This window comes from Schistocerca cancellata, chromosome 8 (genome assembly GCF_023864275.1).
Source record: "Schistocerca cancellata isolate TAMUIC-IGC-003103 chromosome 8, iqSchCanc2.1, whole genome shotgun sequence".
Classification (NCBI taxonomy): Eukaryota; Metazoa; Arthropoda; class Insecta; order Orthoptera; family Acrididae; genus Schistocerca; species Schistocerca cancellata.
The window spans coordinates 155,884,793-155,900,784 of NC_064633.1; the positions used below are offsets into that span (position 1 = coordinate 155,884,793).

The 15,992-nt window shown below is 41.8% G+C and overlaps 1 protein-coding gene across 2 annotated transcripts in view; it reads left to right on the forward strand.

The window, feature by feature from the left end:
* The window catches only part of LOC126094600 (neuroendocrine convertase 1-like), a 484,920-nt gene that overhangs the window by 357,486 nt on the left and 111,442 nt on the right, over positions 1 to 15,992 (forward strand). For both annotated transcript variants that reach the window (XM_049909072.1, XM_049909073.1), the window contains exons 8-9: positions 2,441 to 2,653; positions 9,682 to 9,782. In XM_049909072.1, coding sequence (XP_049765029.1) covers positions 2,441 to 2,653; positions 9,682 to 9,782 — 314 coding nt within the window. The remainder of the gene's footprint in view (positions 1 to 2,440; positions 2,654 to 9,681; positions 9,783 to 15,992) is intronic.

Here is a 15,992-nt window from a genome sequence, read left to right on the forward strand (position 1 = left end):
CATCTAATCTTCAGCATTCTTCTGTAGCACCACATTTCGAAAGCTTCTATTCTCTTCTTGTCCAAACTATTTACCGTCCATGTTTCACTTCCATACATGGCTACACTCCATACAAATACTTTCAGAAATGACTTCCTGACATTTAAATCTATACATGTTAACAAATTTCTCTTCTTCAGAAACGCTTTCCTTGCCATTGCCAGTCTACATTTTATATCCTCTCTACTTCGACCATCATCAGTTATTTTGCTCCCCAAATAGCAAAACTCCTTTACTACTTTAAGTGTCTCATTTCCTAATCTAATACCCCCAGCATCACCCGATTTGATTCGACTACATTCCATTATCCTCGTTTTGCTTTTGTTGATGTTCATCTTATATCCTCCCTTCAAGAGACCATCCATTCCGTTCAAGTGCTCTTCCAAGTCCTTTTCTGTCTCTGACAGAATTACAATGTCATCGGCGAACCTCAAAGTTTTTATTTCTTCTCCATGGATTTTAATACCTACTCCAAATTTTTCTTTTGTTTCCTTTACTGCTTGCTCAATATACAGATTGAATAACATTGGGGAGAGGCTACAACCCTGTCTCACTCCCTTCCCAACCGCTGCTTCCCTCTCATGCCCCTCGACTCTTATAACAGCCATCTGGTTTCTGTACAAATTGTAAATAGCCTTTCGCTCCCTGTATTTTACCCCTGGCACCTTTAGAATTCGAAAGAGAGTATTCCAGTCAACATTGTCAAAAGCTTTCTCTAAGTCTACAAATGCTAGAAACGTAGGTTTGCCTTTCCTTAATCTTTCTTCTAAGGTAAGTCGTAAGGTCAGTATTGCCTCACGTGTTGCAGTATTTCTACGGAATCCAAACTGATCTTCCCCGAGGTCGGCTTCTACTAGTTTTTCCATTCGTCTGTAAAGAATTCGTGTTAGTATTTTGCAGCTGTGGCTTATTAAACTGATTGTTCGGTAATTTTCACATCTGTCAACACCTGCTTTCTTTGGGATTGGAATGATTATATTCTTCTTGAAGTCTGAGGGTATTTCGCCTGTTTCATACATCTTGCTCAGCAGATGGTAGAGTTTTGTCAGGACTGGCTCTCCCAAGGCCGTCAGTAGTTCTACTGGAATGTTGTCTACTCCGGGGGCCTTGTTTCGACTCAGGTCTTTCAGTGCTCTGTCAAACTCTTCACGCAGTATCGTATCTCCCATTTCATCTTCATCTACATCCTCTTCCATTTCCAAAATATTGTCCTCAAGTACATCGCCCTTGTATAGACCCTCTATATACTCCTTCCACCTTTCTGGTTTCCCTTCTTTGCTTAGAACTGGGTTTCCATCTGAGCTCTTGATGTTCATACAAATGGTTCTCTTATCTCCAAAGGTAGCTGAGTAGCTATGTTATTGTAATGGGTGGGGTATCAGTGGAGCGGAAGGTTTGGTGTTGCGGAATCTGTAAAATATGGGGCAGTTAGTGGTAGCTTACATGAGATTTGAAAAAAAACTGCAACTGGGTTAGAGGCCTGGCCATGGTTATGAGGAAGAAGGAGTGGGAGGATGGAGCTCTGATGTGAGAGAGGATAGGAAATGCGTTAGATGTGGTAAGGAGGGAGGCAGAGGGGATGTCAGGGTGGACTTCATTGTCTGAGAGATGGATCTGCTAAAATTGCTTAGAGGGAAGATGTGGAGACTGTGTATATGTAGCGTTGCTGTTGTTATTGGTACAGGTACAACAACGTACCATGGATAGCAGTTGGAGAGGAAAATAAATGTAGCAGTGGTTTTTCCGGTATGTATTAGATACGTGGATGTATTTAATGTATGTTAAGGATAAACATGGAGTGATGAATTGTAAAGGGTTTTGTGTAGGGCAGGGTAAATGGACTGGTGGAACGGATATTCATACTGCAGGCTACGTGTGACATGGCTCGAGACATTGTAGGTGTGGAAGTTGTGGAAGGATGCAATTCCCCCATTCACCCAGTTAGTAGTTGCAGTCCACTGTACACCTTCTGGTCGATCGTTAGTAGGTGAGTTTATACGTTACTTTATATTCGAGGTTTGGTCCCAGATAGTTATATGTATTAGTTAATTGAATTGGTCGGTGGTAAATCGTTACAAAATAGTCACGGAGACAAAAGGTTCGGATGGTTCTTTCCGAAATTATTGACTGGGCTTAAAACGGGGTTATCTTGAGAAGCAAATGACTTCACTAGGAGGTGAACTGCTGGAGATGGAGGCACCCTTGGAAGTGCGTTAATTATTTCTATGGTTGTATGGTTGTTTACTGATGTCTCTGTCATACATGATGTGTAAAAACTTCACCGGGAATACTCCGACGCATAATATCCCCGTAGCTGAATTTGTCCTCCCATCCTGTTCCAGCCAACCTGTCCTCCGTGATACCTTCGCACTCACTGTGTTCTTCCTGTTGTTGGGAGCAGGGCCGTGGCGGCAAGGGCGCCATCTACGTGTGGGCGTCTGGCAACGGCGGCAGCCGCGGCGACAACTGCAACTGCGACGGCTACATCAACAGCGTGTACACGCTGTCCATCGGGTCGGCGTCGCAGCACGGCCAGTTCCCCTGGTACGGCGAGCGCTGCGCCGCCACGTTCGCCACTGCCTACTCCAGCGGCGCCTACTCGGACCAGATGATCGTGAGTACCGCCAATGGCTTCTGCTTGACGTGACTGCCTACGTGTCCCACAGTCCTCAAGGTAGCAGTAAGTACCATGCACACTTTGACGGGAGGTATTTAGGCCTTGGTTAATTTTGTTTTATGATCACCAGGCCGTATTCGAAGTCACATTTCATGAAGCATATATTAACATATTTATCACAGTAGAAGTAACCTATGATTGGCGACTCATTTCGATCCAACTGGTTCATTCTCAAGCCAGGCCTACAAAAAAAAAGTTGTCAGTGAACAATGAGAACGAAGTTGGAATTACGATGTGAACAGTTCAAATACAACACAAATTAATTGTGCCTGATCTTAAAAAGAAACATCAAAACCGCAAAACATGTTGTAACCTCCCAACAGTTAAAAATATTTACATCTATTCCTAAGGAAAAGTTTTCAATTTCAGTAAAAAATATAGTTATACTGTATATTCGTTTCAGTTTTTATGTAATAGTTAGATATCGCTACGTGGGGAAAGGTGCATAGTGTAACCTCCCAACAGTAAAAATATTTACATCATTCACATTCAGTGTAACCTCCAAATAGTTTATTATTCTGTAACCTCGCAATAATAACATGACTAACCTCTGAATGAAAATTGTGGCTCACATATAACCTTTCAATAATTAACTGACTGTGAATTTAAACTGGTAAATTTTGGACGTCAGCAGTGCTGCGTCATGCCCCTGAAAGATTATTCTGAACAAATTGAAAATTCTTACCTCAATGAAGCCGCCGGATAACGCGTATATATCTGCTCCTACACGATTTTTTTCTGGCACAGCCCAGTGCAATGCTGGCCGCGAGATTTGTCATGTATAAAAAGAAACAACTGATTTTTCTTTACGATAATCGGGATGACCGTGGATTGCAGAAATTAGTAAATTCTTTAAATTCAGTTGAATGATTGTCAAAAAGTTAATTTGATAAAAAAAAGATTATTATTAAAAGATTTTTTGAAACATTTACATGGGACCTGATATAGCAATAGTATAAATTTAGTTGTAAGAAATTAGATATGCGCGCTTCTGTTTTTACCTTATACTACATCGCTCAGGCACGACCGACCAAACCGCCCGACTGCGAGCTACCACCACTACTGCCCACACAGCTCCTACTGCAGCCAACACTGCTTTCTTGTCTGCGATTCTATTATAGCTTACATATCGCAGGCAGCGCGTGAGCAATCCATAGAAATTACATCTGCTCGAGTGCGCTAGCTCAAATAAATGGCTCTGAGCACTATGCGACTTAACTACTGAGGTCATCAGTCGTCTAGAACTTAGAACTACTTAAACCTAACTAACCTAAGGATATTACACACATCCATGCCCGAGGCAGGATTCGAACCTGCGACCGTAGCGGTCGCTCGGTTCCTGAATGTAGCGCCAAGAACCGCGCGGACACTCCGGCCGGCAGTGCGCTAGCAATACATTCCTTAGCCATGTACCTCTTAAAATGTTTTGTAAAATGTTCGCTGAGTGACCGTCACGATCAATACGTGCCTCTAACAAAAGTCAGCATCAAACTGGAGAACAACACTGCCAGTACCATCAGGAAACATTCGATGGCGATACTGTCACGCTTGACGTAAAAGCGCAAGTCCTCAGTGAGTAGTAGTGTCGCGTTTTGAATGTGATGCGTCGAAGCACCTTTACTCATATTTTCATCAATATAGTGAATGATAATGGCAAACATACAAGTATTATACAATCGCAAATAATAGTGTCGTGCGTATACGTTACAAATTTGCACGTAAGACAGTCGTTTCATATTCAAGTATGCGTCCAGACACATCTAATTAAATAATAGATACCGCAGTTCAATTATTAATCAGTCACAGCCAATATAAAGTACAATACAAATAAATAAATAAAATTAGTTTTGTTGCTTTGCCTCTTACAAATTTTAATTATTCCATTTAGCACCCTCGATACTGTATGATGACCTCACAATGAATAAATAAATATTACTGCGGACTATGTGACGTGTAGCACAATGTTTCGTAGGAGAGCGCTTTGTAGTGGATCTCAAAGCACTTAAGTGTATTGGATTAGCATGTCTAGGTAATACATTTGTCAGATTACGACGCTTGAATCTTATAGGTGCCGTAATTCATGGAGGTAATAATGAAAAACGTTGTTCATACAGCGTGTATAATGAGTGATGCAAAGTTGCTGAAAATTATGAAAATTGTTTGAGTATTTGTACTTCTGTACTCGTCCTGTATAATTTACAACAACAGGATTCACACGAACAGATACGCACTATCATTACAGGGCAAGGCGATCTCACTGTGGTCGCGCATACGAGATGACATAATGATTCTGTGCCATCAGATGATCTTTTATTAGGACTATGTAGCTGCTTTTTTACAAAACTTATTGGCTAAATAAACAATGTGTATTTTTTAAATGTTTTATATAAGTGAGCTATTTTAATCTTAGATGACAACGATGTGTATGTATGACGCAAAATTTGTAACGTAGCAACAAATATAATTTTATTTATTTATCTTTATTGTATTTTGTATTGACTGTGACTGATTAACAAAAGTGTTACCATGCCTCTTATAAAATTCGATGCACCCATTGGCCATGGGTGCGCACTTGAACATGAAACACCAGTTTTACGTTTAAATATGTAACGCGTATACATGAATCTATTATTTGTGTTTTTGTAATACTTGTAAGTTTGTCATTATCATTCACTAAATTGATGAATAGTTTAATAAACCTGCTTCGTCGCATCCACATTTACAAAGCGGCGTGCCCAACGGTTGCGGACGTGCGCTTGTACATTAGACATGTAACTAACGGCATCGAAAGTTTCCTGGTACTGTTGACTGTGTTGGCCTCGATTTTGATTCTGTCTTGCTAAATAGACACGTGTTGATTGAGATAGTTATCTGCGGGCATTTTATTAGTTACGTGAATGCGTAGTATCTGTTCTTTCAGGCGTGTTCGAAAGAACAGGCAACACGCATTCAGCTAACTGATTCGCTTCGATGAGCGACGAATCCAGAATCTTCAGTGTGGATGCACATTTCTGTCGACCTCCAGTGGGAAAACAAAATTAGCGAGCTTAGAGGACGGGGACTGGGACTGTGGAATGATGGCTCTACGAGGGAATGTGAGGCGGCAGGGGAGCGTGCTAAGATTGTCCGCGCATTTCCGGCAAACAGTGTCCGGATGGTGCAGTGGCTATCGCAACTGCCTTGCGGCAGGTACCCGGTTCGAATCCCTGGCAGCCACGCATTTTCACGCATTTCGTATAAAGTCCCGACGCAGCTCATATCATAGCTCCTTCCATTTCCTTTCCTTTCTGCCCCCACCACCTTCAGTTGCACTGCCAAGTTGATGCTTGTTATTAAGATCACGCACATTCAGTGCAGACATGTATGAATTCAGATAATTAATTTCTGTCACATTTGAACTGTTTTTATTGTATTGCCACATTTGTGCGTTTGTATTCACTATCCACTGACAACTATGTACTGTTGTTTCTGTAGCCTCAGTACGCCAGGCTTGAGAATGAATCGGTTGGTTCAAAACTAGTCGCCAGATGTACATTACTGCAACTGTGACAGTTGTGACAATAAACGCTTAACGAAATATAAAAAAACATTGCTGCTGCTGTGTCGACACAATGTTGAAACTGGAAAACAAGGCATTTTTATCTGCCCAATGTTTCCTCTTCCAGTGCAGTGGACATCGTCAAAGGCTACAACAACTTAGAGAGCAGATATAATCACAAACTAGCTCAGATATCAGAACTATTTTTACGTATGCATGCAACGGTCGGCTCGTGTCATCATCAGACAAGTGTGGAAACCGGAATTGTGTGGAGGATGTGTGACGACTTATCAGCGGAACTTCTGCAGCGTAATCGAACCAAACTTGCCAACATGTGGGCCATTTCCCAATGAAAGCATTGTTCGTCTTGTCTCAGAGTGGAGAAAATTTATTAACAGCTGAGGATGCACGTTTGGCTCATGTCAGGGGCGCACTGGTTCCATGAGTACAGTGTCTTTCTTTCCTGCCATTGTTTACATGTCGTGGCGGGAGGTAGTGTGGTGATGTTGGGTGCCCCCTATGTAGGATATGTGTGGGTGTAGGTGGCTGATTTCAGCAATGCTGCATGTCGGGAGAGTGTTTAATGAAATTTCATTAAAAAAATAAAAAATCAACAGTTACCTTTTCTTTAAATATTTGTTTTTAGTTAATTTGCCTTTCTTTCCTTCTGTACGTTCGAACTTTGTTGTAGAACCTCTTATTTACGTGTGGTAATAAAAATTCATTTACACAGAATTAAGTACATTTAAAATTACGTGAATTCATATTAACTGATTAAGAATATTTAGTTGAGAATTAAATCCTTTATATAATTCGGCCTTGGCACACATTTTCTAAATGCAGTGGTTTTTTTTAAATATTTACTGAATTCTTTCCCGGCGTTAGCTATGGAACACAAGACTGTCTCTATTAGCAGAAAATGGTTAAATATTGCCAAGCCGACGTTTAATTGTCACTGATAAAACACACTTCACTATACATTTAAGTTATTTGAAAGAACCAAAATTGTTAAATTTCAACGTTAACTATCCGCCTATGAATGCACAAATGTGAAACTAGTAATAAATTCCATCAGTCTCAGGATCGCTGTAAAAGAAAAACATTTTCTTAATTCACTGATAATTTTTATCTGCTCCCGATTTACGGGTTTGGTTAATTTTTCCTAGCGGAACAATTTTTTAAATGTGCCGCCGCTGCAAATCGTTCGGTCGCGGCACAGCCCAGCAACACCGCTAAAAATGCTGAAAATTCTTTAAAGAAATATTATAGATGACATGGGCAAGCTAATTTGCATTAGTAATACACACTTTTGATAAATTATAATGTATTTAGACCACAACAATAATTCAACTTACATTAGTTTGTAATTTCTCCTCTAATGGCGGCTAAATCTAGATATAGACAAAAGAAGTCTACCCATTCATAAAATGCTACGTCACAGGTTCCTCTCACTTTCAGCTCTACAGGGAGACGACAAAGAACGCACACCATGCAGTGTTATTTATATTATTGCTGACTATTAACATCTCTTTGTAATCTTACAACATTATTTTCCTCTGTGGCTGAATTTTAAATTTTTGTTATCGCAGATATTGACACATTTCGCAATTACATTATGAGTATAGAAATATTACAATCATAAATACATCGAGAATATTACTACAGAAAATATTACAATAATAACGAATGTCCTTTACACAAAATTAAATAATATTTTTTGTTAAATAATTACAGTATATACAAATTGCTTCAGAGCGGCGTATACAGTACAATTAAATTTTAGTTTATTAATAGTGTGAATGTTGCCAGGGAACGTTACAAGTGGGAAATTCTGTTTTATGGGAAGACCTCACGTTCTGGTTGTGGTAGTGTCGATGGTGTAATGTGAAACTTTTGACATAATGAATAGTTTAATTACTTTTGTCGGTGTGTCTCATTTTCATTTGACTATCCCTTATAGATTTGTGTTTACATTTGATTTTAAGGTTTCTGTACATCGGAAGATTGGAGCTATTGTGTTACATTTCATTGCGCTACTTTGAAGCGCCAATGAATATTTAACGATCTCTGCATATCTTAGACGCAAAGTATTCCGCTTCCTGATTTAAGTACGTGGTATGTCACCTATTCTAGCGTTACTTGCTCCACGATCCCTCCACTTTTGAATTCAGTGCTCTACACAGTGACACTCTGCCCTGTTTACTACTCAGTTGATTCCCATGGCTTTTCAGTGAAGCTCGCTTGTCATTCATTGCATTTGAAAACTGTGGTATCATCAACATACCATGTTTAATAGATAATGCCTTTGCTTAATTTTCCAAGCCTCTTCTTCTTTATCGCGTTGCGCAGCAATGTGAGTGTTGCACAGTACGAATTAGCAATGGTAGTTGTGCAGTTTCCCATACACTCTGCGTCCACAGCTCCTTCACATTCGAAGAAAACGTTAGCCATGACCTCCCTTGCTGATGGCGCAACTTCGCATTTCTATCGTGTAGGCGGAGAGGTGAATCTCCACTGTATAGACGCTCTCCTCGTTGCACGTGTTGTACGATGGACCCATGTCTCGTCGGCCATGATGATGCGGCGTCGAAAATCATTGTCGTCCACGGAGTAACGCACAGGGAACTCTAGAGACGCGTTCGCGTGCAGGTGACAGTGATCGCGAAATCCGGCGTGAGCGTAATTTCCGATACTGCAGACCGTCTGGAAGGATGGAGTGAGTACTGCCTATTGAAATGCGCATCTGCAGGGCAGTGTCTGCCATAGTCACTTTGCGACTGCTGCGAATCTCTTCCTCGACTGCCTGACACTGTCGTCTGTGGTCGGTGACGATGTCCGTCGCTCCCGATCAGCATCACCCAGTCTGTGCAGCCTCTGTCAACCTGTGACACCACCTCATTACGGCTAGGTGTGACATACCAACTGGTCTACATACCGTGAGAATTTCACGGTAAATCTGTGTACAATTGAGGCGTATTTCCCGCAGGTATCTTACTTTCCCGCTTTAGAATACGTTTCCAGTTGCCTATCCATTTCACTCGCGCACTGTAATGCACATGTTATCCTCGTCGCAGCAGGATTATGTCTGCAGGAAACCTAGAGTATGTGCTGTCTTCTGACAATGCGCTATTCTTGTGGGGTAACGGCCTCAACGTGGGACGACACACGTGTAAATTTACCTTATGATGTCCCTACGCATATTATGAGATTATCGCCGCACATTGTTTGTTTACGCACTTTGTAGGTACACCTGGGTGATAATCAGGCTGGCTGGAGCCCTTCCGTCTAATTCAATGTGCAAAATCAGACGACGGCCCTGCCAAACAGAACGGTCAACGTCAGCGCCGTTCCGTTGGTTAATTCACGCTATGCATTCATTGGCCTCCTTGAATGTTTCGCTATAACCCACATACTTTTCTGTGTGCAGGCCACGACGGACCTGCGCAACTCGTGCACCATCCGGCACACGGGAACCTCTGCCGCGGCGCCCCTCGCTGCAGGCATCATTGCGCTCGCTCTGGAGGTCAAGTGAGTAGCCTAACCTATCCTACACTAGCAGTTAAGTCCATTGTACGTTTATTGCCACGAATTTTTGACCTGTTATCTGGAAACTCTAAACAAGTCGTACATACACAATAATCATGGTGATAGACAATGATTTATATCTTGTATATAGCTATAAATTATGTTAACAGCTATTATTGGTACTACTGGCGCAGAAATGAAACATAAAATTGAAAATAAGAATCAACTTAAAAAATTAAAAGGGATTAACTCATGTACCAACTGTATAACTTCCAGCTTATGTTACTAAATATGTTACTGGCAGGCTCGGAATTACTCGAGGTTTGACGACTAACAACTATACCTACTTCGAAACCAATTGTTGCTACACTATGCTGGCCTCTGTGGCCGAGCGGTTCTAAGCGCTTCAGTCCGGAACCGCACTGCTGCTACGGTCGCAGGTTCGAATCCTGCCTCGGGTATGGATGTGTGTCATGTCCTTAGGTTAGTTAGGTTTAAGTAATTCTAAGTCTAGGAGACTGATGACCTCAGACGTTAAGTCCCATAGCGCTTAGAGCCATTTGAGCTTTTTTGTTTTTTGGTACAGTATTCTACATTGCCCACTCTGGTCCGTGCGCGCCCTGGAAATCCTCGACTTTGCGCATACCTGTGTGGGTGACCATAGCATACTTTCTTTCTTCCCTTTCTTTAAATGTTTCTTTAAGTTTCCTACGAAAGCAAAGCCGTTAGCTTTCAGATAGTCTATGTGCAGTCATATTAACTGTCGTCCATAAGTTTTCGTCCCTTACGATTGTTTGCAGGCAAACTGTTTACAGTCTCTCTTTACCTGAAAAAAGGAGGCAACTAGACATGATCAGCGAAACATTCCTCTCCATATTCACGAGTTAGTGTGTCATTAAATCCTTTCTTTTTCAGTCATGAGTCTTCTGACTGGTTAGATGCAACCCGCCACGAATCCCTCTCCTGTGTCAGTCTCTTCATCTCCGAGTAGCACTTGCAATTACGTCCTCAAGTACCAGCTCGATGTATTCCGATCTCTATCTTCTTTTACAGAGTTTGCCCTCTACAGCTCTCTCTAGTACAACGGAAATCATTCGCCAATCTCTTAACAGATGTACTATCATCCTGTCCCTTGTCCTCCTCAATGTTTTTCTCATATTCCTTTCCTCTCCGATTCTGCGCAGAACCTCCTCATTCCTTACCTTATTGATCCACCTCATTTTCTGTAACACCACATCTTAAATGCTTCGATTCTCTTCTGTTCCGGTTTTCCCACAGTCCATGTTTCACTACCACACAACCACACCATGGCGTGTACAAATGTACATTCTCAAGAATTTCTTCCTCATATTAAGGCCTGTGTTTGACACTATTAGACGCTTCCTGGCCAGGAATGCCATTTTTGCTAGTCTGATTTTGATGTCCTCCTTGTTCCGTTCGTCATTTGTTATTTTGCGGCCTAAGTAGTAAAATTCGTTCACTTCATGTACTTCGTGGCTATCGATACTGATGTTAAGTTTCTCTCTGTTCTCCTTTCTGCTACTTCTCATTACTTTCATCTTTCTTCGATTTACTCTCAGTCCACATTCTGTACTCATTACTCTGTTCATTCCATTCAGCAGATCATGTAATTCTTTTTCATTTTCACTCAGGATAGCAATGCCATCAGAGAATCGTATCATTTATATCTTTTCACCTTCAATTTCCAACTCCTGAACCTATCTTTTATTTCCACCATTGCTTCTTCGATGTACAGATCGAAAAGTGGGGACGAAAGGCTACATTTCTGTCTTACACCCTTTTTAATTCAAGAACTTTGTTCTCGGTCGTCTATTCTTATTATGCCTTCTTGACTCTTGTACAAATTATATATTACCCGACCCTACCTATAGCTTACCCCTATTTTAATCACAATTTTGAACATCTTGCGCCATTTTGTGTTGTCGAACGCTTTATCCAGGTCGACAAATCCTATGAACGTGTCTTGATTTTTCTTTATTCCTCCCTCCATTATCAACCGCAATGTCCGAAATGCCTCTCTGGTATCTTTACCTTTCCTAAAGCTCAAATGATCGTCACCTAAAACATCCTCATTCTATTCGATGCAACTGTTTGGGATATGGATCATGATCTGGTGAAGATACAACATATCTCGAGTAGGGGCAATGCCGCCTTGTTTGAACCTGTTCCTGATGATTGGGAATATATGGCAAGCCCGCTTGCACTTCTTCTAACGTCCCAGTCATACTCCCATTCATCTCACTTCCACGCTCGTAAATATTTTTGATCAGTAATACGGTTCAAATGGCTCTGAGCACTATGGGACTTAACATCTGAAGTCATCAGTCCCCTAGACTTAGAAGTACTTAAACCTAACTAACCTAAGGACATCACACACATCCATGTCCGAGTCAGGATTCGAACCTGCGACCGTAGCAGCAGTGCGGTTCCGGACATAAGCCCCTAGAACCGCTCGGTCATGACGGCCGGCATCAGTAATATGAATTCCTGAGATCCCGTAACACGCTATCATATTGTCCACGCCCCCAACCAATACAGCGCTACCCTGTAAAGTACCATAAGACGCATCGGACATACCCCGAGAATCATCAGTAATCCTTCGACAAGTTTAGTGCGGAAGGCAGCGGTGAGCCTGAAAAGTACACTCCACGGAATTCGTCGCAGTATTGTTTTGTAACTGCCTAGGCAAAGACGCTAGCAGCGAAGCCCACAATGACATTGAAGATATATTCGTGATATGACCGCCTCACACTCTACAGTAGTTTATAATCAGCAGCGTCAGTAGGGGTGATCTTACGGACGATTTTAGCCACTTTCTGAGTAACAGATTTACAAGTTTCTTTTTCGCGTAAAAGAGTACCTAAACAGCTGAAAACGGTACTGCGTTTTAAAGGAAGTTCCGTCAACCTCAGGGAGGGATTTCTGGGAAGTAGTATCTATATTGTTTTATGAACAGCTACAGTGAGTTTGTTGCCCTTGCACCAATGCTGCATCTGAGCAAGCAGATCATCTGTCTTTTCTTCAGATCTCATTCTGGAGTCTGCACACATAGCTACTAGGATGTCATCTGCGTATGCAATAACACCTTTAGTAACATATACCCTATCAAACAGATGTAACAGGCATTCAGAACTAAGATCCCAGAACAGTGGACCACTTATGGAGCCTTGAGGACATCCCTTGGTAAACTTCTTGATTACCTTCCTCTGTACCGCAAGCCAGTGGATGCTACGTCCACTACAATTACCTACAAGGCTTTTATACAGACATTTGGGGAGACCGAGACTTCGGATGGGTGCAAACATCGCAGGCCACCAAAGATTATCGAATGTGCCTGCGATGTCAATCATGAGCGCAAGTTGATACATTTCTGTCGTATTTTCTTCAGTCTGAAGAGGTCTGTTAATCACAACATCTACACAAATCCCTTCTATGGACCCATACTGACACTGATTTAGATCCAAGGGCTCCACGTGCGTCTGCAACCGGTCACAGGGCAGACGATCCTGAATTTTGGCCAGGACGTTTAATAAGCAAATATGTCTACAGCTTGACGGTGATGCCAGGTCTTTATCCTTTCCCTTTTTAATCACTGCTGCTCTAGCTGTTTTCCGTATCTCCAGGATCCTACTTATTCGCAACGTCTCCATTAATAATGCTGTCAAATATGGTACTATCATTGGACCTCACACCCGCGTGACCTCAGAGTTAACTCCTTCCGGACCAGGTGTTTTTCCAGTTTTGAGCTTGGAAACTGTGAAAGCAACTTGTTCTTGAGCGAAAGGCATCACCAACATCTGATTGTCGTATTCGTTATCCAAATCACTTCCAAGTTTTGTGTGTATTTCAGTATTTAAGTGTGTCGTCATCAGGAACTAGGGCGGATAGCGGCGTCGTCATCGGAAAGTAGGGCGGATAGCAGGTATTCTACTGACTCCTCCCATCTAGCCGTCATTGAGGCGTCCTCTTTACGAATTTTGGACGTGACAGTAGAGGTTCTTAACCTTTTCATTCAGTTGTGTATATCGTCTTCCTCATATATCAAACTGCAGTTGCCTTCGAACAAACTTCTTCCATTGTATTCTTTTAGTTTCCTGAAGCAATGATTTGTAGCGCATCTTAATAGTGCTGTATTCCTATGCCGGCAACTTGACCCAGCTGCTAACACGTAGATAATATCACTGTAATTATGTTACCTGACTAGTTCTATTTAAATTCATCACCCAAGTAGCAGCAAAACGGAAGAAATACGGATTCTATGTCACCATCTCAGCAGAGATATCTAAATGTTATTTGGTTTAAGAACTTCTAAAGGCTGTAAACGAGACTCATTTGCAGCCAGTGTTGACTGTTTTCCCACTGTGGTACATCTTATTTCACGGATAACGTGTTCCACAAATTCAGTATATGAGGGTTGTCCAATAAAGGATGATGCTTAATTCAAATAACTTACGGCTATGCGGTCGGGTGACGCCGTCGGCATCCGCCGACATTTCGAAAGGTGAACAGCCTGTCATCTATCTTGATTGCCTTTTTGGTTGCCCATATTTCTTTCATCTTCCGGCTGTGATCTTGCTTGCGTTTTTCGGTCCATTTTACGCCTGTTCGTTTGTCACAGTGCATCTACCGAGCACGGGGTTCCGGGTTCGATTCCCGGCGGGGTCAGGGATTTTCACCTGCCTCGAGATGACTGGGTGTTTGTGTTGTCCTCATCATTTCATCATCATCCAGGAAAGTAGCGAAATTGGACTGAGCAAAGATTGGGTAATTGTACGGGCGCTGATAACCACGCAGTTGAGCGCCCCACAAACCAAACATCATCATCATCATCACAGTGCATCTCATGTAGTTAGCTTTTCATAATGATGTTTCTGAATTTTATTCTGTCGTATATTGTGTCTGCTGTTATGTTGAGTTGGTTCAGGTCGTTTTTTACCTCTGCCACCCATTTGTTGTTTCTAGTGGTTACCCAGTCAAAGATCTGTTTGGTCAGTCTGTGTGATGGCATTCTGTATAGGTGTCCATAGAATTGTAGTCTGCGTTTTCTAATCTGTTATGTGATTGTCTCCGTATGTTTGTATAGTTCCTCTGTAGGTTTCTTGATCCATTTTCCATTGTTGTTAGTTGCGCCAAATATTTTCATAAGTATTTTCCGTTCTACTTTTTCTAGTTGTCTGATACGTGTATGCCCTAGGATTAGTGTGTCCTGTGCTGCATATAGCGCCTCGGGGAGCACCACCGTGTCGTACTAGCGTAATTTGTTTTTTTGTGATATAGGTTTCTTGTTGTAATGATTCCACACTACTTTGTATGCCTTGTCGAGTTTAGTTTTTCTTTCTTCGTTTGAGTCTCTGTTATGTCCGCTCATTTTTAGTGTTTCATTAAGGTATTTGAAGTTTGCCGTGTTGCAAATCGTGCCGTATTTTGTGTTCAGAGATGAGAGTTTCTTTGTGCTCATAAACTGTGTCTTTTCGTAATAGATCTGTAGTCCAGTTTCAGAAGCGATTTCGTGTAGTTTTTCAATAGCGTCTTTTGTTACGTTTATACCTTTCGTGACAATCGCCAAATCATCTGCAAAAACCAGACATTTAATCTGTAGGTTTCCCAGGGTTATCCCCTGTTGTGATGTTTCCCATTCTTTTATTACCTACATTGAAAAGGAGAGGTGAGAGGCCATCGCCTTGTCGGACACCTGTGCGAATTTCAAAGGGCTCTGATAGTTCCCCACAGAACTCGACTTTGGAGGTCGTGTTGGTCAAGGTTTGCTCTATGATAGTCTGTGTTTTGTTGTCTACTTTGTATTCTGCTAGAATTTTGAAGAGAGTTTTCCGGTCGATAGAGTCGTACGCCTTTTTGAAATCGACAAAGGTAATGATCAGGTTCTGTTTGTGTTGTAAAATCACTTTCAGGTTCCAAATTTGTTCCGCAAAAGACCGCCCTTTACGGAAGCCTGCTTGGTATTCCCCAATGAAGTGGTCGGTCTGGCATTCTAGTCTGTTTAGTAAAGCTTCAGAGAAGATCTTGTATGTGACCGGTAATAGGGATATTCCTCTGTAGTTGTTCGGGTCAGTCTTGTCACCTTTTTTATGTAGTGGGTGTATCAGGGCAGTTTTCCAGTCGTCAGGAATTTTCATGGTCCACCAGATACCTTCCAAGATCCTGTGGATGTCTTTGGTGAGTTCTGGGTCTTGT